Raw genomic sequence first — 26,469 nt, 5'->3', positions numbered from 1 at the left:
GGTGTAGAAGAGAATTAAGTACAAGAGACATGAATAATGGAAGGGGTCGGTAATTCACTGACAATAGCATTTATGCCTGAAGGCAATCAACTTCTTGCACTCAGACAAGCTCAAACTATTTTTACCCGAGTAGACAATTGAATTTGGAAATAATTAATTCTAGAGAAACTGTTGTCATCTCAACTGGTTGGTCAACAATGCTAAGTAACAATTTAACACATATCAGTAGTAATCACAAAGGACAGCAAATGCAATCAGTGCAAGTGCATTTCAAAATATGTTGGCTCTGATAAAAACCTAACCAACTAGTTGCAGACTGTCGGATAAAGTGTATTGATTGATTCTGAAAACGTATTTCTTATAGAAATGAAAATTACCACTGTCTACATAATGAATTTGCTTTGGTTATACCTTTTGATTTGTCTTTTACAGCGTGGTAATATACAGCTCTTGTACTTTGTGACCATTATTGTAGATTGGCCTCACCATTACAATGCGGATGCAGAATTTATGACATTCTTTTGACAAATAAGTTAGGGATTGGGACTTGACTTGCTGTGACATGAATGCCGCAAATGAGATGAGACTTAACAGTCAGAGAGAAGCCACTCAATGAGACAAGAGCAGTGTTTATACTGACATCCAACACTGATTATTTATTACAGATGAGCACAAAGGAGTGGGTAGAAAAGTCAGACCGTTACTGATGAAAAACAAGAAAATAAAGGCTCTGGCAGCAGACGTGACATTTCCATGTTTATTAAGGCCACAAAAGTGTCTCATGACCTAGAAACATAACCAATAATCAATAATCATCATATTATGTTTTCAGATTGTCAAAACAAATAATTCAGAAAGATTTATTTTTCGCTTTTTCTTCCCATGTTTCCAAGAAATGAAAATAAAATAAACAATTTCATATTTAAATGTGAGAAATTTAGTGCAACTTGCAAGGCTGACTTGTAAGTACATGAATGTGCTTCCCCTTAAAACAAATCAGAGGGGAAGTGAGGTTCTTGCTCATCAAAACGCATCTCAGTAATAGATGTTGTCTGCAGCCTCAGGATCCAGCAGCATATGGGGCAGGCTCACTTCTGGTGGAGAGCTCCAAACACTACCTGAGGATTCGTTACACACTGCTTCCGTATCTCTACACACTCTTCTTCAAAGCCAGCACCACAGGGGAGACCGTAGTACGTCCCCTCATGCATGAGTAAGTCATTTTGAATATTACAGATCCCACAACATGAGTGTTACTTCCAGGAAATTAACTTTTTTTTCTCAGTTACTCTGTTTAATTTATGATGCATTTTTTTCTGGATGTTAATGAACGGTATTTTATTGTTTATTTCTGGTCTTAAGGTTTTACTCTGACAAAGCTACCTGGGATGTGGATCGCCAGTTTCTCTGGGGGAAACACTTGCTCATCACACCTGTACTGGACCCGGTTAGTCAACACGAACAACAAATATGTGCGCAACCACACGGATCGTAGATCACTAAAACTACTGACCCCTCGAGACCAGGACATTTGAAATGGGACATTTTTAAGGCCGTATGTGCCGTACAGATTGGAAGACCAGCTCATCTGACACACACACACATTGACCTCCACTGGGAAAACATGACATGGGATTTGCTTTGTTGCCCTCCCCTCCTCTCATCCCTCTTTCTTCCTCTTCCATACCCTCCCTCTTTTCTCTCAGCTCTAATGAGAGCACTGACCTCATTACAAGCAGATTAGAAGTGTAGATGGAAGTGTGTGTGCGAGTGCGCGTAGTAATGTGCAAGTGCTAAGTTTTCTGTACTGCGCTGGAGTGTACATGGATCTCTGTATGTGCACAGATTCAACGATTGCGGTCATGTCAAAGTGGCCTGATTAATGAGCAATTTAGCTTGGCCCCTTTTTAATTATGCAGGGGGAGAGTAAATTGGATTCATAGGTTGTATCAAGTTACTTCAATTGGTGTGATTGTGGAAAAGTTGAAAATACTTCAAGGTGCTGCTCTCAAGGGATTATGGCAAAACCATAAAGGTTTGCACTGAAACCAATAAGAATAAAAACAAAAGTTTGTAAATTCAAGTTTTCAAAGGTCATGAACACAACAGATGCACTGACCAACGTCAACATTGGTGGTGGCAGTCAAATTATTCCATCACCATCTGTGGACCAGGGGCTTATTTTACTTCAGCATTCTCGTATACAGGAATAAGCATTCCTCAAACAGGAACAAAAAAACTGCCAAGGTAAAACACAATGACAGTGAAGCATAATTGAAGATAACTTAATGCTCAGTGTTGAAAAAAATCAATGAAACATTTTTTTCCAGCAAAATTATTGCACACAAAACACAAAGGTATAAAAGGTTTACAACAATTTTTTAAATGTAACTTTAAAGCGTCGTAAACCTCTGACTTTCAATCAAATGTGAATACTTTGCTGAATGCTAAATCCCACTTTTTCTTTCTGTTAACCCTTCATTTTCTACTTTACACTATTACCTTTAACTTTAATTCACTGTCTTTCTCGATTCAGCATTCCATTCATCCACCAACCCATTGCTTTAATGATGCACAAGCTCCACCCTTCAGATCAAGTAGCTGCACTAACCTTGATCTTTGTAGAAAACAGGCTAGATCTATTGACTTGCTTCACCTCATCCCCGCTGGTCATCATCCACCTCATCTTTTTGCCCAATTTTTTCCAGCTAAATTTTTTTTCTTGCTTACATCAAATGTGAGCTCCGTTTCTTATCTTGATTCTCCTAATCAGCTGCTGTCAAATCTTTTGTCTGATCCTTTTTCCATTTCATGCAGGATCTCTGTCACCTTACTCTTGCTCACTTTCCATGTTGCTTGCTATCGTCTCACCTCTATCTATTGATCATAGTACCGCATTGCATATCAAACTAATCTACCTTGTGGTTTAAAGTGTTTGCTTTGGTCATGTCACCATGGAGACGGGCCTCGTGCCCTATGTCTCCAAATCACAACTAGCAGCAATGCTAGCAGCAATACTTAACCTTTCTCTTTTTGTCGCATTAGCCAACATGGTGACTGCTATGCATACAATAATAGTAAAGTAAATAGTAACAGTAAGGTAAATTAGTCCCCCAACCCTGTGCTCTGGATTAAATGTCACCCTTCAAAAACCAAAAGCTCACGCAGTCATTGTTTGAAATTGAAACATACATATTGCAGCGCATCTTTATAAATACCGTATTTTCCGCACTATAAGGCGCACCTAAAAACCTCCAATTTTCTCAAACGCCGACAGTGCGCCTTATAATCAGGTCCACCTTATATATGGACCAATATTGAGCCACTACAGTATGCGTGTCCAAAGTCCGGCCCGCGGGCCAAATGTATATATCTTATATATATATGGACAAAGTTTTAAAATGGGCCATTCATTGAAGGTGCGCCTTATAATCCGGTGCGCCTTATATATGGACAACGTTTTAAAATGGGCCATTCATTGAAGGTGCGCCTTATAATCCGGTGCACTTTATAATGCGGAAAATAAGGTATATAAACACATATAACAATATTTTTGTTGTTGTCTGGTCTTTTAAAAAACATGCTGTTAAAGAGATGACACGTGACATGCTTTTGATAGGCACCATGGCTCGACACCACTGACATACTGTTATGACAAAATTGGTGCTTTTTGAGAAGGAGGGTTCGGGTGGCTTCTTGATTCCATGCTCTATCTTTGCTGCCTTCCTCCCTGTCAGGAAGAGCCATAATCTGACAGCGCTATCAAAAGGCTGGTGCTCTTCTATTGATTGCGCTTGTCTGTCTGCCACCTTGAGCCATCAAAAATTGTCGCCAGTTGTCACTTGATATGGTCTTTTTCCATCATCGGTTGCATCATAGTCTTAAATGTCACAAAAAGCGGTGTAAAAGTCTCAGATCACACAATAGACTTTAAAATGACTTAATCTGAGGTAATTATGTCTCATTATGTTAATATTTTTAAAATGCTTCCCTTGTGGTGTACTTTAGCTTCTACCATCACATATTTTAAATATATTATGAGTTGATGGGCGGCTCGGTGGCGCACTTGGGTAGCACGTCCGCCTCACAGTTAGATGGTTGTTTGTCTCTGTGTGCCCTGCGATTGGCTCGCAACCGGTTCAGGGTGTCCCCCGCCTACTGCCCGATGACGGCTGGGATAGGCTCCAGCACGCCCGCGACCCCCGTGGGGACTAAGCGGTACAGAAAATGGATGGATGGATGAGTTGATGGGCTGAAAGTTCAAGATTAAGGCATTACTCTTTGTTCTCTGTAATTCATACTCACCAAAAACGTGACTGGAAGAAAAGGAAATATGGTTGGAAGGTTGAAAATAAAATTTGCTAATGCATGACAAGTCTTGACACGTCTTTCTTTTGCAGGGCGTGGTTATGTTGGACGCATATATCCCAGACGCTTTGTGGTATGACTATGAGACGGTAAGACTTTGTATCCTCATTGTGAATCACATTTTCTATTTCAATTCAATATATTTTTGCAAGGATTATTTATTAAGAACATACACATGCAATTTGCTGTATTAAAGATTATTTTTATTAATTTACCTCTCATAAATCTTCCTTAAATAGTCATTTGTTTCCAATTTTGCAAAAAAAAAGTATTTTTACTTAAACTATATCTTGGAGACCAATAATCAAACCTGTCTGAGATTGACATCAGCGATGGAAAGGGACCGGAGACAAACACATAGCAACATTAAAATGTTTATTTAGCATTTAGTTAAGAACATGGGCACCCCAATTACATGATTTAAGTCTCTGTGCAGACATATAGGGTAATCCAATTCAAAAACAAGTGATTCACAAATGTCAACAACACCAAATTAGCATCTCCTCCATACAGCTTTAACAAAAAGTAAATATCATAAGCTGGCTCAACGGGAAAGAAGATCATGATTAGGCTAAACTGTATTCTTTGCTGCTGCATCACTGCTGGATTAATTTATCAAGCTACAATGCTTCAGTTCTACAGGTGCAATTAAATGGTGAATGTAATGCTCAAGAGAATGATTGCAGAGGGGGTTTATCAGTATTAAGAGGCATTAGCACACAAAGAACACAGTTTCACATGGAAGTCTGCGCATGAACCTCTTTGTTGGGGACATGGAGACAAGAGAGATAAGACAGAGTGCGACTGGAGACAAAGATAGAGTGAAATCGGGGGTGCAGACGAGAACCGAGAACCATCTCCCTTATGAAAGGATAAAAGAGGTGCTGAGTCCCTCTGGGATCTTAGTTTGAACGTCACAGTGGCATTGTAAAGCAGTCGCTGATCAGATGGACGATTAGATTTCTCGTTGCTGCTGGTTCCTATGTTCGGGTTGGTTCTTAGTGGTTATCTAGGGTGGAGGACGAGGGAACTGGAGCTATTGATCTGCAGCAAAAAGTGCAGGACTAACAGCAAAGGTCAATATGGAATGAAAAGAGAAGCATCAATATGAGTGAAAAAGAACATGTTGGAGGAACAGCAAGAAAGAAAAGTGGAATAACTATAACTAGAAGAACAAAAGACACCTTAACCTTTAAACAACCAAAACAAAAAGCATTTTATATTCCCGTTTTGGAGTTTAATGATACAAAATTCAAGTTTTTCAAATAGTAGCTTTACCACAAGGATGAAATATCTCTCAATGGTGAAAATAAATAAGAACATACGTAAGAAATAAAGAAATACAGCCATACCACACACCCATAGCACTGTACTTACAAAAAAATAAATAAAAATGGCACACACTTCGATCGAAACGCAGAGAAAAGAAAATTAGAGCATCACATGAGAGGATAACAGGACCTAGAATAGGATGGCGAATTAGATGAGATTGAGAGAAGATCTTTTTAAATTGTTTTGGCCTGCCATAAAAGTTCAGGCCTCAGGAGATCAGAAATTAAGTGTGCACTATCTAGGGCTCAGCAGCAATGCAGCAATGAGATTTAGAGGAACCGTGGAGGACTCTTCAGAAGGCGTTTTAATAAGAAGTGGCTGGGTTAGTATACTAAGCAAAATAACCAAGTGTACTCGCAGTATGAAAACTCAGACGTGCATTAAGAATTTGTAAAACAGATTCTCTTGTCTTACCAATCAGATGAAACCATTGGCAGAGCGCAGACAAAAAATTAAGCTGCATCTACCGGGTGACAAGCTTGGTTTACATATAAGAGGCGGTGCTGTTCTCCCCACGCAGAAAGCAGCTGTCACCACCACATACAGGTACAGACTTACAAAACCACTTTGAACTGAAGTAAAAAAACGAAAAAAAACATGGTTGGACTGTTGCCAGGTTTGCATGCATCCGTACCCAATAAGAGCAATTGGGGTTCCATTCTTTACTCTAAGAGATAGCTATTAGACTGTAATTTTTTTCTGAAGGTGGAAAAGCTAATTTGCGGCTAGAAAGGTGCCAGATAGGCCCAAACCATTGTACCATAGTATAGTTAGAGATTGCTCGAATATTGGACACTTTTTATATGATGGTTGGCTAGCTTTTGAGAGTCTTGTGGATGGATGGATGGATGGATGGATGGATGGATGGATGGATGGATGGATGGAGGGATGGATGGATGGATGGATGGATGGATGGATGGATGGATGGATGGATGGATGGATGGATGGATGGATGGATGGATGGATGGATGGATGGATGGATGGATGGATAATGCCTGGAGGTCCCCAAGGAGAACTAGGACTACACCCCTGGGGAGAGGGGGATCTGGCCTGCACTAATCAGCCTGTTCCCTTGGTGACAATGGCATAAAGATGCATAATTGTATCCTTGATGGCTAAAATTGGAAATGTGATCATACATACATAATGATGTATGTATTAATAATGTGGATAATATCTTAATCATAATATTTAAATCAAACTTTAATCATCTGAAGGCTTTGCATGACCCATTAGTACGCCACATATCTTAATTATTCAACTTGCATGTATGCAAACAACAAAAGGGGAAATATGTCTTCTATTTTTAGCTACTGCAGATATAATGGCCAGACATCCCCTGACTGTTTTGAGTAATTTTTGTGAACGTTGTCTCCGTCCTATTTTGATCTACAGTCGACGCAATCCAATGGGTCTGATTATTGCTCTTGATGACAAAGCCCAGGCTGCAGGGGAGCTTTTCTGGGATGATGGAGATTCCAGAGGTAATGTTTCACAAATAGTGTTTATGTTGTTCCAAATAAGAGCACAGCAAGCCATTAAATTTTCAGTTTTTTCAAAAGGCAATTTCTGACAGATTTGAGCACTTTTATCACATTGTTCATAATTTCTACTCAAATTAACCATACTATTAGTAGTAGAGGAATTCTAAATGATACAATATGTATCGATGTGAACGTATATGAGAGACAATGACTCTTTCAGGTACACTTTTTTATTGAACTTTGATTGAGGCACGTATACAGCGTTTCCATTAGGGATGCGCAACTTCCAAAATGAAAATGCTTGTACCAAACTGTTTAAACATTCTGCTCACACAGCTGAACAAATGAAGGTCAGTCACACAGTGTGACAGTACACCGGCTATGTCAAATCACTGTGACAAATTCCAACATCTGTTCTCTTTTTTTTTCACAGACACTGTTAAAAAAGGAAACTACATCCACTACAAATTTACTGTTCTCCATGTAAGTCTCCCTCGAACACATGTTTTTTGGCAAATTCAGCACTATCTTTCGATCTGATCTTGGCTCAGTTTCAAAGTTAAAAGAAGGAAAAGTGTCAAATTTCCGGACATAAAGGCAAAAATAATTGAGTAAGTTAGTATAGTGGGCATTTGCTTTTTCTGCGTCACAGGGGGTACTCACCATGCAGGTGATGCATGCTGGCTACAGGGATCCCAACAACCTACATTTTGAAAACATCACAATCTTAGGGGTTCCCCATCCTCTTGTGTCTGCCTCTGTGACACACGTGGGCTCTGGGTCACATGGAAACTCTACGACCATTGTTCCAGATTCCAGCATAGAGCATGATGCAACCAAGGAGGTACTGTTTAGTCATATTAAACCTCATTCACACACTTTTGCATCCTATTATTAACTTTCATAGAGGTGCTTTTTTTTTGCGCTCAATACTGATGAATGTTGCACGGTAGTGAAATATGAAAATGGTACTGTATTCTACAACTACTTAGGTACTTTGCAAAGGCGATATTTGTATTAAGTATTTTCAATTTCATACAAATAATTATGATTCATTGGTTGACTACATGTTGCAACTAGGTGCAGGTGCAAGGAGGATGACTTTAGAGTCTTGGCTGTACCATTTCAAGGTTAGCCACTAAGTGTGAGAAATGGTTACAATTTACTGTGGGTGGGTGTTTATATAAAAAGAGACAAGAAAAAAATGACTAAGGGTAACAACCCTTTCATGTGCAAACAGGGTTATGAGTTAAAAGCCTATAAGACAAGAGCCTATAAAATGAGAAAACATCCATATATTATATATTGTAGAAGCAATATTGTAGATTGTTTCCTCATATAGAAAAGTGTTCTTTCATGCTCAAGGTTTTTCTGGTCAAACACAGAAGAGTACATTTATCAGATTTTACACCATCATTGTCTGAAGGTGAAGGACAAAACACTCTAAACTTTCTTCACATTTCTCGTCGCACTGAGCTGATCTCCCACACATTCAACATTAGTTAAATAAAGCTTAAAATTGTCAGTCACTGCTATCTTAATTAAGTTTCCTAATTGTATTTATCTAGTTTGCTTATTATATATAACTCTGTACACAACTCTTGGAACATTCACTGCGAATTTGTGTCTTTGGCTCCAGTTTCTTGCTTTAAATTTTGAATCATGCCTTCACAGTAATCCCAAGATAAACATCTGCACTTTGAAGTTCCCCATCAGACATTTTATTCCATTCTAATAACGGTAATATGAGTTCAAAAGAAAGGAACACGTTTTGATGAACATCACTAATGTCTAGCAAACAGATCCAGAAACTTTAGGGTGGTACTTTGACTGTCGAGCTCCCTCAAGATTGTGAGTCATAGTTCCCCATAGAGGCTGTTGAAGCTGCTTTGGAAATTAACAGATGTGTCTTAATTGGTAGTACAAACATTACCCATTAGTCAGTCTCAAGGAAGCCTGTCTGTACAAAGCTTCCCCATGCAAGAGAACTGGCCTCATTCCGCTCTACATGTTCTCAGTGGTGTTATACTGTACAGTGTATATAAAACAAAAGAAATGTGATGCACCGATCCCTTTGGTATGCTATAAAACAGCAACATTTTAATATTTTCCTGTCTGGTGTGGTTTTTGAAGTAGAAGCTGATATGTAATGGCTATTTTTACTGTCCGGTGTGGATTTTAAAGTAAAATCTGATATGTCAGTGCTAGAGAGGACACCCAATTTGGAGCCAAAACAGCTAAATTTAGCCATAAAAAATGAATATGCACTTACTTTATTGTCCTCTTCACCTTTTTTATGACTAGAAAACTTCCAGGAAAGTCCTTTATCTGTTTTGAACAACTTGTAACATGTTTCTATCAATCATTTGATTTAATAGAAGTGTTAAAACAACCAACTGCTGTGTTAAATAGACAAATCAACTCTAATACATCTTTTACATCGATCTCCAACTGTACAACTCCAGGTCTGATTAATGTATTTGCTGATGGAAAAAAAATCACATCACATGTAAAGAGTGTTTTTTTTTCCTATTTGGTCATCGGTTTTCATTGTAATTGGAATACAAAAACATGTACACCGTCATGATGGTACAAAGATTCAGTATGAGCCCGACCTCAGACAGTTTAATTGGTCCACTGTGACGTGTTGGTCAATTGCAGCTGTCGGGTGTGACGAGACTATTGGTGGCATGAGCCTCATTAGTAAAAATCCATAAATTTGAACAGTGTCGCATTTACAGCCACCAGGTTCAGAGCATCTGGGAAAAGAGTAGTCGTCCCGAAATTACCGTCCTTACCCATTTCAGGTTTGTGGGAATATTGGAGCCTATATCTCCTCTGACTGTGATTGAAAGGCAGACGACAGTGTTGGCTGGTTGCCATTCAAGCCCAGGGTAGATAATGACAACGTTTTGCACAATATTACCACTCACAGGTGCTGTTCATACGACGCTTGTCTTTAACTCTGGGGGAGACGTATCTTGTGCGTTGGGAGGTGGTGCAAGAGGAGTACCAGCGTGTTGACTGCCACCCCGAGGAGCATGCGGATGAGGCAAAGTGCAAGGGCCGAGGATGCATCTGGAAGGTTAGGAGAAAATACCTAAATTTTTCTTTCTTAGTCTAAAATCTTCTTGATTCTTTCACTGTCCTTATCAGACAAGCAACATTGACCGGGTTCCATGGTGCTACTATCCAAAAGACTATGGATATCATGTCAGATTAAATGAAGGAACCATGTCTGGCTTTTGGGTTGAAATCATTCGGAACAAAAGGTACCAGAGCAGGGCCCACTCGGAGTCTCGTGACATTGACATCCTCCATGTTCAGGTCACCTACCACAGCAGTAGCATGCTGCAGTTCAAGGTATGTTTATTTGTCCATGTATCATGACGTCTCATCATTGTGAACTATTAGTTAACAGAGCCGAGTAGACTCACTTTGTGGATTATACGTAGATTCCTTAATTTCCTTGAACGGGCCCTCGTGTCCCAGTATTTTTGCCCATATAGTAAATCAGTCAATAGCATATGCTGAATTATTGTTTCCACCAGCTATTTCCATCATGTGTGTTCACCACACAAGTACTAATAAGCCCTTCTGTCCAGATCTGGGACCCGGCCACTGATCGTTATGAGGTTCCAGTTCCGCTCTCTGTCCCAACTGTTCCAAATACTAATGAGGACGAACGGCTTTACAAAGTCCTTTATAAAAGTGATCCATTTGGGATCCAGGTCATACGGAAAAGCACTGGGACCACAATGTGAGTGCAAATGTTAAAGGACACTATAGTTTTCTGATCTGCTCAATGCAGTCACATTGAAAGCTACCAACTACTGCATGTTTTCAAAATTATACTGAGTTGCATTTTTGTTCGCTGTCGATATAACATTTGACTCATGCAAGAAGTTAAAGTTACAATTGGAGAGTATGTGTAATCTGAAAGCATTGCTGCACACAATTCCTAGCAACAAAATACGGTGCCTCGAGACAATTTAATGACATCTAATATAGACATTAGAAAAAGTGAATTTCTTTACAAAGATGCTTATGGTCAGTTTAGATACAAACAAAATTTTTACAGTTAACCAACTGTATTACCACAGTGGTGTAACACTGCATACCATCAAACTGAGAGCCATTTCTAGTATTTTAGCCCTGTCATTAGCACCTCTCAGTATGATGTACTGTACATACTGCCGTTCTACACCCCTCCACTCTACAATTGCAATAATTAACATACTGTATTGGTGCAGGTTTAGCAAACACATAATGAACGCATTTAGTAAAGGTACAAAAACATACAATTCATATTGAATCAATTATATGGTGTCTTAGCTAGATGAATTTCCCTATGTGTGATTAACATACTTGTCAATATGAACTCTCCTTGCTGAGGTTATTTGCTTTCAGTCAATGAGTGTGACCACCTGCTCTGAAGTCAGTGACAACATATGAGCTAAAGAAATGGCAGTAACTTGCAGCTAAGAACATTGAAGTGATGTTTACAATGCTAAAAAATAAATAGTACTTATATGCATATTTTGGGACCTCTCTGAGGAAGGGTGATTACGTCATTTGAAATGTGGCTGATTAGTTTACCTGAAAATGTGCCCTTACTCCCTTTGGAATTAACCGTGTTGTGTTAAACTTTGTAACGTGAATAACTCCCTGTACAATCATTACTCTGATTGATTCTGAGTCTCTCACTTTTTCTCAGCTGGGACTCAGCTGTGCCAGGTTTTACCTTCACAGACATGTTTATTCAAGTATCAACACGTCTCTCATCCAAGTATATTTACGGCTTTGGTGAGACCGAACATTCAACATACAAACATGACCTGAACTATCACACCTGGGGTATGTTCGCCAAAGACCAGCCTCCTGGAGTAAGTATCTTACTGAAACACGTTTCAAAACGAAGGGTTGTTTTTCTTCTCTGCTTAACTATTTGATAAAGTAAAATCAGATTTGGGGACTGCTTAGAAGCTGGAATTTATCATTTTAAGATGATACAATTTTCCACATTATTATACATGTCACCAAATGTGTTTATAGAGAGGTTGGCTTGGGTCGTTTAAATACAAATGATTTTTCCTACATAATTTTCAACTAAAGAGGTTGCCCTCTAATAACAACATGGGATACAATGAGTCAGCACCAGTACCTTACAGTGACATCACTACATCATAACCCCTGTCTTCTCCTTGGAATTATTTCAAACAGACAGCAAGGCAATGGACACATAAGCACCCACACAACCACGTACACACATGCACGCAAACACACGCACACGCAATTTTAACAGCTCCTCAGGTACCAGTCGACTCGGAAGCTGATGAAGCCTGACATGCCCGTGAGCTTTCGTCATAGATGTTGACATCTCAAAGTGGCAGATTTCCTGTCTCTAACACATCACTGTATCCCCTGTTGCCCCGTCCATCTTGTTTTATATTCTTATTGTAATGTTCAGTTGGGTAAGCGAATCTCAAAGCTCCACACTATAATTTGCACTGCTGCCATGACTAAAACTGTACAAAAATGCTCTTCTGCAAACATACCAGAAACGTAGCAACCAAAAATGAACGTCCCAAACTTGACCATGCTCTCTTTATTACAGTACAAGATGAACTGCTATGGAGTCCATCCATTCTATATGGGCCTCGAGACCACTACTGATGCTCATGGTGTGCTGCTGCTAAACAGCAATGCAATGGGTGAGAGGAAATCAGAACACTCAAGCCTGTATGAAGTGTACATGCTCTGATTGTGCCCACTTGGGTTTCCTTTAGTCTATGCGGCATCCTATCATATTTCAATAACATGCACGGTATGTTAATTTAGCAGTATATTGCCCTAAAGTTTTGAATCTTAGTGTTTGTCTATCTACCCTGCAATTGGCTGGCGACCAGCCCATGGTGTACCCCACCTCTAACACAAAGTCAGGTAGGACCAGTTCACTCATTACCCAATAGTTGGACATGGAGTGTAGAAAATGGATGGATATATAATACACACACGCCAATTCCAAATTGGTTAAAACAATAAGGCTTGTTTTTCTATAAAAATGTAGAATAATCCATTACATTTTATGGTTGGAATGCAGTTGGTCTTATCTTTTAGTAAATCGACCCACAACAAGGATGAATACATACACATGGCACTTTAATGAGTATGCACACTCATACTAAATTATGCATAAAATATAACTATGCAAATGTGTACGATTCTGGTACTATTTTATTCTTGGCTTTCCCCTCTGTTCTCCATGAAAACCATGACTTGCACAGAGCAAAATGATGAAATAGGTTCAAATAAATGTGTTTTTTTGCGTGTGTACACAGATGTGACTTTTCAACCTATGCCAGCTTTAACCTACCGAACTGTGGGAGGCATCCTAGATTTCTACATGGTCCTAGGACCTACACCTGAGAATGTTGTCCAGCAGTACACTGCTGTAAGTCTTCTTAATTGCATGATTTGTTTGCGTATGAAAGAGAGCAAGAGAGAGCGAGAGGGAGAGCGAGAGAGAGACAGAGAGTGAGAGAGACAGAGAGAGAGAGACAGAGAGAGAGAGAGAGAGAGAGAGAGAGAGAGAGAGAGAGTGTGTGTTTAGACTGTCCAAATGAGAGAATGCAATGAAGTGAAAAACTCCCAGCTGCTGCAGTCCATCAACGAAGGCCCAGGGCCAGACACAACACACACGCGCAGCATCAGGCTCACAATTCAAAATGTTACCCTCACGCACCCACACATAGACACACATTTATTTCCAAAACTTTTTTTTTCTGCTGAAGTGTTTTGACTTCCTCATTTGTTTTTTGTCTTAGCTGATTGGAAGACCTGTTCTACCTGCTTATTGGTCCCTCGGATTTCAGCTATGTCGGTATGGATATGCTAATGACAAGGAGATAGCAGATCTATACACACAAATGAGGGCAGCGGGTATTCCCTACGTAAGTTCTCTGAGACTCTTCGACTTGTTTTTCATAATTGCAGATGATACCATGAACATTGACATTATTGGTGTATGGAATAGTTATATATTATAGTGGATGATGTTTGTTTAATTGTTTTTAAAATTGAATCTTCAGGACGTGCAGTATGCAGATATTGATTACATGAAACAGCAGCTTGACTTTGTCCTGGACCCAGAGTTTGCTGGACTACCTTCCCTGGTTAATGACATGAGAAAAGAGGGCATGAGGTTCATCTTCATTCTGGTAATCAACAAACCTAAAATTCTGAATAACACACCCAAATAGACCAAGGGCAAACATACAAAGCTTGATCGACTAAATGTTACCAACAGATAAATGTTACCAACTTGAAACTGTTGCTTTTTTAATTTATGCTGTTGCCTTTTTTTAATACCAGGACCCAGCCATTTCGGGCAATGAGACCAATTATCCTGCCTATGATAGGGGTAAGGCCGCAGATGTCTTCATTAAATGGCCGAAAAAACTTAGCGATGACATCGTGTGGGGAAAGGTAAGATGGCCTGAATAGCCATACAGAAATTAAATGCAAGAATGCTTTTTATACAGTAAACAGAATGTATGAAATGATGTAACTGGCATTATTGCCTTGCAGGTTTGGCCTGATTACCCAAATGTTGCAGTAAATGAGTCTCTGGACTGGGACACTCAAGTAGAGGTATAGTTTAAAGATAATTATAAAGATATGTGATGTTTTATAGTGAAGCATCCAAAGTCAAACACAATCCTCTCCATGCTCCATATCATTGCCCAAACATTGTTTTGCAGAGGAAATAATATAAATTCAATGAATGTTTTTATTTTGCAAGGAAACATTGGCTGAATTCCAAATCATTTAACTTTGGAAGTTTTCACTTTTGGAGGTCCTACTTTGATGTGTATTCTGTGTATGAATATACAGGATCTCGGATGGAAAATTTGCACATTTGTACAAGTTACAATGACGCAATAAACCCAGTTTACATTTCGCAATTATTTCCCTAATCACATCTTCTCAGCTCTATAGGGCTTACACTGCCTTCCCTGACTTCTTCCGTAATGCAACGGCAAAGTGGTGGCATCAAGAGATCATGGATTTCTATCAGACAACTATCAAATTTGATGGCCTGTGGATTGTGAGTGACCATGAACAGTACAGAACATTTACCTTATTTTTATACTGCCTAACTGTGTCCAATTTTCTTTTGGACTTTTACACTCAAATGTATCTCTGTGCTTACCCACAGGACATGAATGAACCTGCCAGTTTTGTGCATGGCACAGTGGGGGGGCAGTGTCTGGGTGACCCTCTGCTTGAGAAGCCTCTATATATGCCATGTAGGATTTACACAACATCATGTTATGCATCTTAGCCTAACATTTTCTTGTCAAGCAACAATAACTCTTATCTCTGGATGTGTTTTGTGTCTTTGTCCAAATAGTCTTGGAATCTAAACATCTTGGATTAAATCATAAGACTCTGTGCATGAACAGCGAACAGATCCTCAGTGACGGGACACCAGTCAGGCACTATGATGTCCACAGCCTCTATGGCTGGTCCCACACAAAGCCTACTTATGAGTGAGATCCTACATTATGTGTTTATGTCAGAATGTTATTTCACAATTTGACTGAAATAGTGGGTGAAAGCCAAAAGACTTACCATGTCAGATAATGTTTTTCACGCATAACTGCATTTTGTCTTCTTCATACAGCGCCTTGTTGAATGTGACTGGTAGACGAGGTATAGTGGTGACAAGGTCCACTTACCCCTCCAGTGGAAAATGGGCTGGGCATTGGCTAGGTGACAACAATGCCAGTTGGGACCAGTTGTATAAATCCATAATAGGTACTGTACATTACACACTCATAACATTTAACGTTCTAAAAACATGAGCTTGCACACCCATACCTTTTGTGAAAAGTGGGAAGTCACACACGATTTTCCTCTCTTACAGGTATGATGGAGTTCAGTCTGTTTGGCATCCCGTATGTAAGTATCATCTTCTAATCTTTTTTTTTTTTATAGGATAATCTTATTGATGTGACCTTGTCTGCTCTAAGTAGATTACATGGCCACAGTGATGTTATTTCATTTTGTTGGACCGTTTGATCAGAGGACATCTTGTACAGCATGCTGTTACAACAGGAGGCGGGGATCGTGTTGCTGTCAGTCAACATTAAAAAAATGGGTCAATTCTTCAAACAAAAAGTAATTTCCATCAGTGGGCTGCTAAAGACATGCATTAAAGCAAATGGTTTATTTTTGTTAAAGGTTGCAAACGTTTGTGAACGTCTGATGAATTTCTATCCAACTGTTTGAACCCTTAAATGAAAGAAAACGTGCCTTATTACGACCGACTCGGTTCATCATCTGCACCATGAATGTCCACTGTCTCACTTCCAACCATATCAATCACATTTGGCCATCCTCTTCTCTTATTTTCATCTTGTTGTGGGCTGTCATGGCTGCCAGGAGTTTAGTGTAAACGCAGCATATTATGCATGCATTTAGATTGTGAAAGGAAGCCAAAGTACCCAAAGAAATTGACACAAGCACTGGGAGAACAATGAAACTCAGCCTGAGCCGAGATTGTAATCCAGCAACCCTATTTTCACTGTTGTCTCTTCTTTTCTTTCATCGGACTTCACTTTCAGACTGGGGCAGACATATGCGGGTTCTTCAATACAGCTAAGTATGAGATGTGCCTTCGCTGGATGCAGCTGGGTGCCTTCTATCCATATTCACGAAACCATAACGGCAAGGGCAACCCGGTGAGTAAACTTCGAGCGGAATGATTAAAGCTTAGTTTACTATGACGGAGAAATATCACTCCACCTTCAAACCATAACTTGCATTTTTTTGACATGGAGATACATATTTTGCAATACTGCATGAGGAGCTAGCTGAGGTTCAGGTTGTAATCATTATTTTTGATGATGAAATGAAAGAATACACCTTTAAGTTCAAAACAAAATTCAGAGCATTTGTTTGTTTTGCTGCGTATAATGTGTTTCAAAATCTGAACAAGTTGTCAGTCCAACAACTCCTCTGACTGGTTTGGGGTGGATCATTTGTGTTCCACTGAATTTGAATACTGTAATCACTCCTAAGTACCTGTGCTCAGTAAAAAGTTGAAAACCTGAATATTTTCTTGTACTTGTTCTCTTGGAGTGAGCCAAATTTTTGCAAAAAATACAAAGGTATGCACGTGCACACACACACGCACGCACGCACGCACGCACACAGACACATACATCTCCAAAAAGATACACTGTTTCGGTGTTGTTGTGTTGGTGGCATTCATTCTTGCAGTGACCTTTAAGAGCTTTGGAACACATCTAAGAAATCCAATAAGGCCCGTCCAGGGATCGATCCCATGAGACAAAATTTCTCTGCAATAGAGTCTGAAGTACTCGACGGGACAGTTTGTGTGTGAGTGTGTGCGTATGTATTGTGGGTGGGGACTTAATTGAATTCTCAAGGTGATCTGAGCACCACTGCGCATCACCTCCTCTCCCAACACAAATGCCATTATTCCAGTGGTTTTGTAATGGCTTGCAAATGGGAAAACATCTAGAGGATGATTACCCAAGTCTGTGTTTTTTAGCTTGGAATCAAAAACTTTAGGGAAAAGAGCAAACTGGCTATGCACCATCTAGAAAAGAAGCAGGAAGAAAAGCAACATCGGGCACAGCTTTTTATACGCGGTGGGAATTTAGGAATTCAACAATCCCTCATTGGCCTTGACAGTTTTTCATCTTTAGGTCACCACCATTTTTTGGGATTAAGGTTTCTCATGCAGACATCCCTTTTCTGGTGGTTTTAATAGAACTATCTGAATTGTATTAATACTAGTTCACTGTCTTCATTTCATAGTAAATGGAAGGAAAAAACTAAAAAAATATAGCATGCATACATTTGTTAGTGAATAATTATTTCATAAACACATTTTGTTTTCAGAGACAAGATCCTGTTGCCTGGAACTCCACTTTTGCAGAGGCATCTCGGAAAGTCCTGAACATTCGTTACACACTTCTGCCATACCTGTACACACTCATGTATGAGGCTCATACAGAAGGAAACACGGTTGTCAGACCACTTTTGCATGAGTAAGTAAAATAAAAAAAACGGATGAATAAATAGGATACATTTGAACTGAATTAGTTTTATGTTGATGAATCTGACCTCTAAATCTCAGACAAGTGCTGCATTTGCATTGTTAAACCGGTTGGTTACTCAACTCTAAAATAACCTACAGATGTGAAATCTTTAAGTCTTTTCTTTTGTCGTATTTAACAAAATGTGCCGATCTGTCACAGGTTTACGAAGGAGAGAACTACTTGGGATATTCACAAACAATTTCTCTGGGGACCTGCTCTTCTTATCACTCCGGCCCTTGATCCGGTGCGCTTGCACAAACATTGGTATTATTGTGTAATTTTCTCAAATACTTACCAGGCTTTGTGATTGGCAGGGAGCTACACAAGTTGAAGCCTATGTTCCTGATGCACGCTGGTATGATTATCATACGGTGAGTCCAGAGATTTAGCCACTTGGACATCACACATTGACATTACAGCATTTGTTACTGAATTGCAAAATATATGTATACTGTAATAGCTCATCAGAAATACAAATCAAAACACATTTCTAGCAAAGCACTTTTAAATTCAATCCTTCAGTGTTATTTTTATGAGCTGTTGGTATCAGCAGATTACAACTTCAATTTAACATGAAATCATTTTATCACCAAATTTATTCCATGGCTATAATTATCAGAAAGCGCCATCAATATGTGACAGCATAAAAGTTTAAGCCATTTCCTCACTCTAATAATACAATTAAACAAAAGCAGCTAAACAACTGAATAACCAGCTTTAATGGTGAGGCGTAATGTTCACTTAAGAGTATGATGCAAAATAATAGACTGAAGAGTAAAGAAATTATGATGTCCTCCTGCTGCTAGCCACTGAAACTGATGCGGATGCCACCTCCGTTGCAATGCCTTTTTGGTCTTATCGGTCATTATTTTACAAAGTGTCAAGCTGACATAAAGTTAATGAGCTGCCATGATCACCCTTTGATTTAGGCCAAAGATGTCAAAGTGCGTGGCAAAAAGGTCTGGATGAACACACCAATGGACCATATCAATCTACACATCAGAGGAGGATACATCTTACCTTGGCAAAAACCAGAGAACACAACATACTACAGGTAAAAACAAATGACAGCTCAACAATACGCCTCAGGCAAGCGCGATGGCAATAGAGGTTTTTGTCAATCACCACTGGACATTTTGTTAATGGCAAGATTACACTATAAAATGCACAATAGATTAATCAGAATGAATGTTGTCAAGAACATAGAATTATGAATAGAATAAGGCCTTTCCAAGAAATTGCATGCCTGCTATATGATCAATAAAATAGTTTACAACTTATTCCCAACTCAGGGTAGGGTGAATGGCTTGGATGGTTAAAGAAAGCTTGAGAAAGGCAATAAATTAGATAGAGGGTTTTGTGTGATTGAGCGCAGTAAAGATCAGGTGGGTCCCTGCCAGCAATGATATAAATATAGCAGGTGCCCTTCACTGCTGCAACCCTTACCAGCACTTTTCTTTTAGCCGAAAGAATCCTTTGGGACTGATCGTTGCCCTAAGTGACAATGGGACTGCTCAAGGATTGTTCTTCTGGGATGACGGTGATGGAATAGGTGAGTAAAAGGTCACCTATGAGAACATTGCTGTTTCCAAATGTTCAATTACAGGCAGCTACAATGGGGGTGTATCAAATGACATTTAGAGTTACTTTTCTGTTAGTTCTGACAAATACTAAAGGCTGTAGACATTTTGAAAAACAATACATTTTGGGGTATTCAATAAACTCCTTGTATCCAGGAACCAAAAAAAAAAAAAAACACACACATATGGCACACTATAAAACAGCCCTCTTTGTTGGATGTGCCCGCCACTCAACAAGTTGTTTCGCCGCATATGGTTCCCACTAACTGGAACACTCCCAGATATGTAAATATGCGATGCCTTTACAACACTGTGACAAAAGATGGTTTGCAAAAACGGGGAATAATAGATAATAATGAATTCATTTCCCGTGTCGGTTCCTCTCCTTCCTCCCTCCTCATTCAATGTCCGGCCTAATTTGTCGTGTTTGCTTTTCCGCTCACTGAAGTGACATATTACCTGTGTTTTGTTTGAGTTTCAATATTAGCAATGCATTTAACTGACACTCAAATGGACTCACAAATGTTTATCATGGTCAGCAATTCTGCATCTCAATCCACAACACATCTACAAGTTTGTGGTACTAATATTTGCTCTGCTCTCATAAAGCGGTGCAACAGTATTTACTTACTCATTCTTCAAACTGCTCTATGAATAAACTGTAATTCATGAGTTATTTGACCCAGCCAAACTACAAAGCCATTTACACATTTAAGCAACAACTGTTATTACCATGTATTGGAGAATACACACAAAAGTGTGATGTTTAATGTTAAACTTTGCATAAAATAAAAAAATGTACTGCTCAGTTGAATCTAAAAACAAATTAGTAAAAAAGACGACATTGACTTATACTGAGCGATGACAAGTTTTATTATGTATGAGATGGCAATGCTTGAACGTGAGCAAAAGTCTAGATGTTACACATTAGATTCTGTGGTTTAAAAAAAAAAAAACAATGAGCAACTTCTTACCATCAAAATATTTCTACACATTTTATGTGTTACTTTATCAATTAATTGCCAATGATAATTGACTCTTGCCTCTCATCCCCAGATGTTTGGTTTGGGTATTTGAGCATTTTTGCCTGCCACATCATTTACATATAAGTTCAATTTGGCTCATTTAATAATATGGTAATTGTTCCAAACAATGTATTTTGTTTTAATGATGTATGTATGTAATACTCTTTTTTGATGTATTTATATTTTAAACTTGGGCCAATTTAACGTGTAAATCTTACTGTAATCACCTCACAGGAATAAATAAACTTTTCAGAATCTGATTAAGTACCGTATATGTAGTACATTTATAATGTTTTTAGATCATACTTCTGTTTGGGGTGGTTTGTATTTCAATAATTCATACTTAATTATTTTTCTCCCCTCAGACACGGTTGAAAAAAGACAATATCTACTGACCTCATATGCTGTGAAATCGGTGAGTTCAGACTCTGACTAAATGCCACGTCTTTTCATTCCTTTATCGTCACTATTGTTATTAATGCAGCAATAGTTTAAACTCATTGATTTTCATTGGATGGTGAATATGAAAGGTTTCAGGTCACCTTTGCAGGTAATAATTTGTCCAAACTGTAGAACAGAATTTGTGCAATTTCTTTGAAAGTTAATATCGTTTACCTCTTCAAAAAATACTGTGAAGCACCAATCCCAGGAAGGATGACTTATTTATGCTGCCTGTTCATAATGGGCATTGAGTTATGCTCCTTTTATTACATTAACTTGTCACCACTGCAGCAGTACATAATGATGATGCAGGGATAAAATGTTTTTCTGTGTATAATGTCCAAAAGGACTGGCGGAGAAGTCATTTAGGATCAATTCATCATGGGAACAGAATGTTAAAAACAGTTACATAATGAGTTTGTTCTGCTTTCCACTGAAGCAATAACAAAGCATAATTGTTCGTTATTTTCATTTTTAGAGGGATTGGGAGTAAGATTTCGTTTCCACTATAAGGAAATTCACCTATCTGTTGAACTCAATGGGGTTGATTGTGATAAGAGGCAACATACGTATATCACACTCATAAAAACACTTAATTCCATTCTCTTTCATTGTCATTACTATGATTTTTCTTTTATTCATCAGTTCATTTTTTCTTCAGTAAAACATGCAGCAAAATACAATTTGGAGTTTTGGTGGCAATTGGAACGGGTTGATAATATTTCAATTTTCAATTTGTTTCTATGGCGAGTATTGATTTAAAATTAAAAATCAAAATAAATTGGGTTACAAGCTTGGTCATGGAACACATTAAACTCATAGCTCATGGTCCTGAGATTTTAATTTATTAACATTCATAACAAGATTTCTTTGTTTTATTTGCAATTGTTACTGAAATATGTTTGCTGCCTCCTATCTTAATCTGTCTGGTGTTTTTGTTCTTCTGCAGTGAATCTACTGAAGCAGACAGTAATTTGGTACCAAAATTAGCCCAGAATTCTATTAACTTATTCTTTACTTTAGGCTGTATGGCAAAAACAGCAATAAATCATCATTGAATAAAAAATATTAAAGCCAGTATTGTTCGATATAAATTTGCCCCCTACATTTGTTTTGTGAGTTGGAAGTGCATGTTGTTGCTTAGATGAATACAAGTGTGTTCACCACACCCCTTTTAAGTTTGAAGTGTCACAAACCCACTGATCACTTGGATTTATGCTACTAACCCAGCCCCATCCTCTTTTCATCTAAGCAAAGACACACTATCACACACGGACACACATTAATAAGCATACATTTAATCTCAAACATTCACAGCTCGACGTACACAAACATACAGACCCGCACGCACTGAATACACACACATACAGCGACCGGAGCCAAACATCTGTGGCTGTCCTCTGCCTACCATCAGGCTCATTCCAAAGCAATTTCACACAGCGATAAAGCAGGCACACTGTCAGCCAAGGGGAGGAGGAAGAGAAAGAAAGAATGAGTGTGTGTATGTGTTTGCGCGCATGTGAGCATGAACGGGCAGATGTGAGGAGATGAGGAAAGTTGGGCAACAAGGCCAAAGCTGCCTTGCAGATTAGCACATCACATGCCATTTGTGCGTGTGTGAGTGTTTGTGTGTGTGCGCGTGTGTGTATTCCCACATTTGAACGTCTGTGCTCTGGCCTATGGTTTTATACGTTTTGGCCGCAGACGTTTTGTGATTATAGAACATTACATTATATTTTAAATGAGAAGTATGATGCATTTCTTTTCACACTAGTTAGCTAGTTCATAATTGTTTCTTATAATAAATGTTTTTGTTAAAATAGCCTAAAGATCAAAGAATGACACGAGCATTTTGTAAGTAGTGCGCACGTGCACTGGAAGTCTCAAAAGTTCACCACATTCAAAGTATATCAATGAGCATTCGTATACCAATCATTTGGAGCAAAAAGCCACTACAAAAAGTGCCCATAATAATTATGTTGCATTATCACTTGTAGTGGCAGAGTTCATTTAGGAGAGTGACACAAAATATTGCCAACCTTAACATCCTTATGAACACCAGTATGCTACTATACTCAGACATCAATGTTGGTAGAAGTTATCAAACTTTAAAATGTGATAACGTTGCAGTTATTTGGCTTAGACAGGATAGTGTGTGACCTGGTGCTTCACAAGCTTCTCTCTGTCTGGAACTTTGTCCAGATGAGTCATATATGGGGAGAGACTATGTTAGTGGTTATCAGTCTTTTTACTTCATGCTCTGGGTGATTATTCTGTTTATTTAGTCCTTCTGTTTTAGATCAGTCTTGTCCTTCTTTAAGGTCCCAGGCTAACGTTACCCCATCAAACAACTTGAACAAATGAACTACGTGCAGACTTTGTGTCCAATGGCAAATCACGCTTTCCAACAACCTTGGTTAACTCTTAATTAACATCTAAACATCATACAATACTCATTTTCTCTTCATTATCATTCTTTCTTTTCACTTTAGAACACTTTGTCAGGTAGAATTCTCCACAGCGGCTTGTTTGAAGCCGACCATTTGATCCTTGGCATAGTGAAAGTCTGGGGGATCAGCACGACTATCACAGAGGTGACTCTTACGGATGTGACTGAAACAGTACATCCTCTGACACCTCAGTATAATGCTGATGCTCAGGTGAGTATTTTTCTAAAATACACTTTTAGTTATATACATATTACATTTTAGTAACATTCCAAATTTATTGTATTTAATACAAAGAGAAGTAAAAAGGAAAAACACTAACAGCACAGATTAGGATATAAACGTCATGACTGACTGAATTCAAACATCAATCCAGTTTGATTATTCTGACAAAAAACATATTTACTTTGATATCCAAATTCAATTTGTGGTTTCAAACTAATTTCATACAATTAAAACTAAAATTAACTGTCTCAGCCTGAACATGTCTAACAAAACTGATTGAATATGTTCACAGTGAATTTCATGGCAAGATTTTTATTATAATGTTTAATTCATCTAATTTACATGTCTCTGGGTTGAAAGGAAGTCGCTTACTGATTTCTGCGCAAACATGATAAACATGAGGCATGACTCGCGAAGGAGGTGGCATTTGTTTTCAAAGTCACTGAGAATAATAAACTGCAGTTTTGCTCTGTGTTTTTTCATGCCCCCCCCATGTTAGTTCCAGACAGTGTCAAGTCAAGGTCAATGTTTGGCTCCAGCACACTTGTTTACCAAAAACAGGGTTTGAATTTGTTCCAAGGACAAAGAACAGAGACAATTAAGCTTTATGTCAATGATGTAACCATCAGAACTCCTACCAAATGAGTTTAGGGCATTTCAGGGGAGTTTGTTCAAAAAAACAAGCTGGCAATGGAATAAATGATATATGACAGCAAAATTTATATTTTATGTTAGTGTATTCATGCTTCTCAGTGAGTTATAACAATATGATGTGTTTTGCAGCCCATAGTTTACACCAACTAAAATTGCACAATTATTGTCATATTACACACGTTTTTAATTGTCCTTCATCTACAGGAGCTGATTATAGATGCAACTGCAATTTCAGTCCGTGTGGATCAAGGATTTACCATTACATGGAGGGCCAGTGTCTAAGTATGCATTATGTTTTGTTTTTGCACTTGGTGAATATTTAGCATACTGTACATATGTCAATTTATACAATTAGACATTTTTAGGAAGTCGAATTTCCTTTCTTAGGTGATTCATGTAAATCTTGACAGACATCATTTGAACAAATTAACACGATAGAGCTGAAATGTATTTTCACATTTTACCGAAAAGTCCGAATTTCAAATTTAAAACGTAACATTTGTGTCTAACTAGCAATTAGAAATTGCCATCTGTCGTTGTAGCTACGTCAAATTTGAAATGAAACTTTTACTTTTGTACATGCTACAGGTTCAATGTGTAATGAATTTTCTGCCTTTTGACATTTGATGTTTGGACAACATGTATTTGGATGAAAACAATGTTTGTACTGTTTTTCTTTTATAATTATACTCTTAAAACTAACGTAGCGCAAGACTTTGGGAAAGAAGGTCTTCAATGGGCACATTTTCTCATTAACAGTGATTACCTTCAAGTGGAGTAATTAACATGCACCCATTTGTATGATATGATTAGCTGTGGTAATGATTGGTTGAGTGATTAGGAAAAAAATATATTCCAATATGTAAGTGTAATAGTGCATAGGAGAGTGAATCTACCGTATTTTCCGCACTATAAGGTGCACCTAAAAACCTCCAATCTTCTCAAAAACCGACAGTGCGCCTTATAATCAGGTGCGCCTTAAATATGGACCAATATTGAGCCACTACAGCAGGCGTGTCCAAAGTCCGGCCCGCGGGCCAAATGTATATATTTTATATATGGACAAAGTTTTAAAATGGGCCATTCATTGAAGGTGCGCCTTATATATGCACAAAGTTTTAAATTGGGCCATTCATTGAAGGTGCGCCTTATAATCCGGTGCGCCTTATAGTGCGGAAAATACGCAAGTTAAAAGTAATTAAAAAATGCATTACCTGCATGTATGAGTAATACTCTGAAATTACATTTCTTTCACCACAAAGAAATGCTTAAAAACCATCTTCATCCGTGCCAAGCAAGGAAGCAGATGTTCATGATAAAATTATAATAGGAAGCAGTGCTCAGTGGAACGAATATCTCAAGAGGTATGCATTTGATAAGTGGAAAAGCTTTGATTTAGGAAAGTCCTGATGCAGTAACTGATCCCCTTAAGCGGAATTGTCATAAACACAATAATAAACATTAAAAACTCTGCGGTCTTCCACTGATGCAGTATATGCGTATGAGGAGGAGGGGTTGGGGAGCATATATGCTAGGATCCGAGTGTTAATCATAGCTTTTACATGCCGTACGCTTCATATGTAAGCTTTGTCCTTTCCAATTGCATTTGATCATCCATTATTCACAATAAATGCTGAAAGACAAATTTAGCTGTGGGCCCATCCCATTGATTGGCACTCTAATCCGCCCTTCAGTGAGACAATGGACAGGAATCTTTACTTTTAACTGTAGTGTCTAGATCAGGGGTGCCCAAACTTTTTCAGCTCGCGAGCTAC

At 38.5% G+C, this 26,469-nt stretch overlaps 1 protein-coding gene across 3 annotated transcripts in view; it reads left to right on the top strand.

Annotated features, from left to right (window-relative positions):
• The window catches only part of si (sucrase-isomaltase), a 51,565-nt gene extending 25,402 nt beyond the window's left edge, over window positions 1-26,163 (top strand). Inside the window, exons 18-48 of one of the 3 annotated variants that reach the window (XM_061281360.1) lie at window positions 1,059-1,213; window positions 1,363-1,447; window positions 4,401-4,457; window positions 6,122-6,246; window positions 7,096-7,184; window positions 7,618-7,667; window positions 7,837-8,028; window positions 10,120-10,269; window positions 10,341-10,547; window positions 10,790-10,944; window positions 11,902-12,070; window positions 12,802-12,898; window positions 13,526-13,638; window positions 14,012-14,137; window positions 14,276-14,404; window positions 14,559-14,672; window positions 14,775-14,837; window positions 15,178-15,294; window positions 15,406-15,496; window positions 15,601-15,739; window positions 15,874-16,007; window positions 16,117-16,151; window positions 16,817-16,933; window positions 18,123-18,271; window positions 18,482-18,566; window positions 18,637-18,693; window positions 19,252-19,376; window positions 19,786-19,874; window positions 21,293-21,342; window positions 23,861-24,028; window positions 24,899-26,163. In XM_061281360.1, the coding sequence (XP_061137344.1) occupies window positions 1,059-1,213; window positions 1,363-1,447; window positions 4,401-4,457; window positions 6,122-6,246; window positions 7,096-7,184; window positions 7,618-7,667; window positions 7,837-8,028; window positions 10,120-10,269; window positions 10,341-10,547; window positions 10,790-10,944; window positions 11,902-12,070; window positions 12,802-12,898; window positions 13,526-13,638; window positions 14,012-14,137; window positions 14,276-14,404; window positions 14,559-14,672; window positions 14,775-14,837; window positions 15,178-15,294; window positions 15,406-15,496; window positions 15,601-15,739; window positions 15,874-16,007; window positions 16,117-16,151; window positions 16,817-16,933; window positions 18,123-18,271; window positions 18,482-18,566; window positions 18,637-18,693; window positions 19,252-19,376; window positions 19,786-19,874; window positions 21,293-21,342; window positions 23,861-24,028; window positions 24,899-24,976 (3,510 nt within the window). In that variant the 3' untranslated portion in view covers window positions 24,977-26,163. Of the gene's footprint in view, window positions 1-1,058; window positions 1,214-1,362; window positions 1,448-4,400; window positions 4,458-6,121; window positions 6,247-7,095; window positions 7,185-7,617; window positions 7,668-7,836; window positions 8,029-10,119; window positions 10,270-10,340; window positions 10,548-10,789; window positions 10,945-11,901; window positions 12,071-12,801; window positions 12,899-13,525; window positions 13,639-14,011; window positions 14,138-14,275; window positions 14,405-14,558; window positions 14,673-14,774; window positions 14,838-15,177; window positions 15,295-15,405; window positions 15,497-15,600; window positions 15,740-15,873; window positions 16,008-16,116; window positions 16,152-16,816; window positions 16,934-18,122; window positions 18,272-18,481; window positions 18,567-18,636; window positions 18,694-19,251; window positions 19,377-19,785; window positions 19,875-21,292; window positions 21,343-23,860; window positions 24,029-24,898 lie in introns of those variants that run through there. The other 2 variants (XM_061281361.1, XR_009714734.1) reach the window with 2 other exon arrangements.
• Window positions 26,164-26,469: the final 306 nt, after the last annotated feature.

Source organism: Syngnathus typhle, linkage group LG6 (genome assembly GCF_033458585.1).
Source record: "Syngnathus typhle isolate RoL2023-S1 ecotype Sweden linkage group LG6, RoL_Styp_1.0, whole genome shotgun sequence".
NCBI classification, from domain to species: Eukaryota; Metazoa; Chordata; class Actinopteri; order Syngnathiformes; family Syngnathidae; genus Syngnathus; species Syngnathus typhle.
Note: the sequence above shows the minus strand (reverse complement) of the source record. Positions and strands in the feature narration are given on the sequence as shown.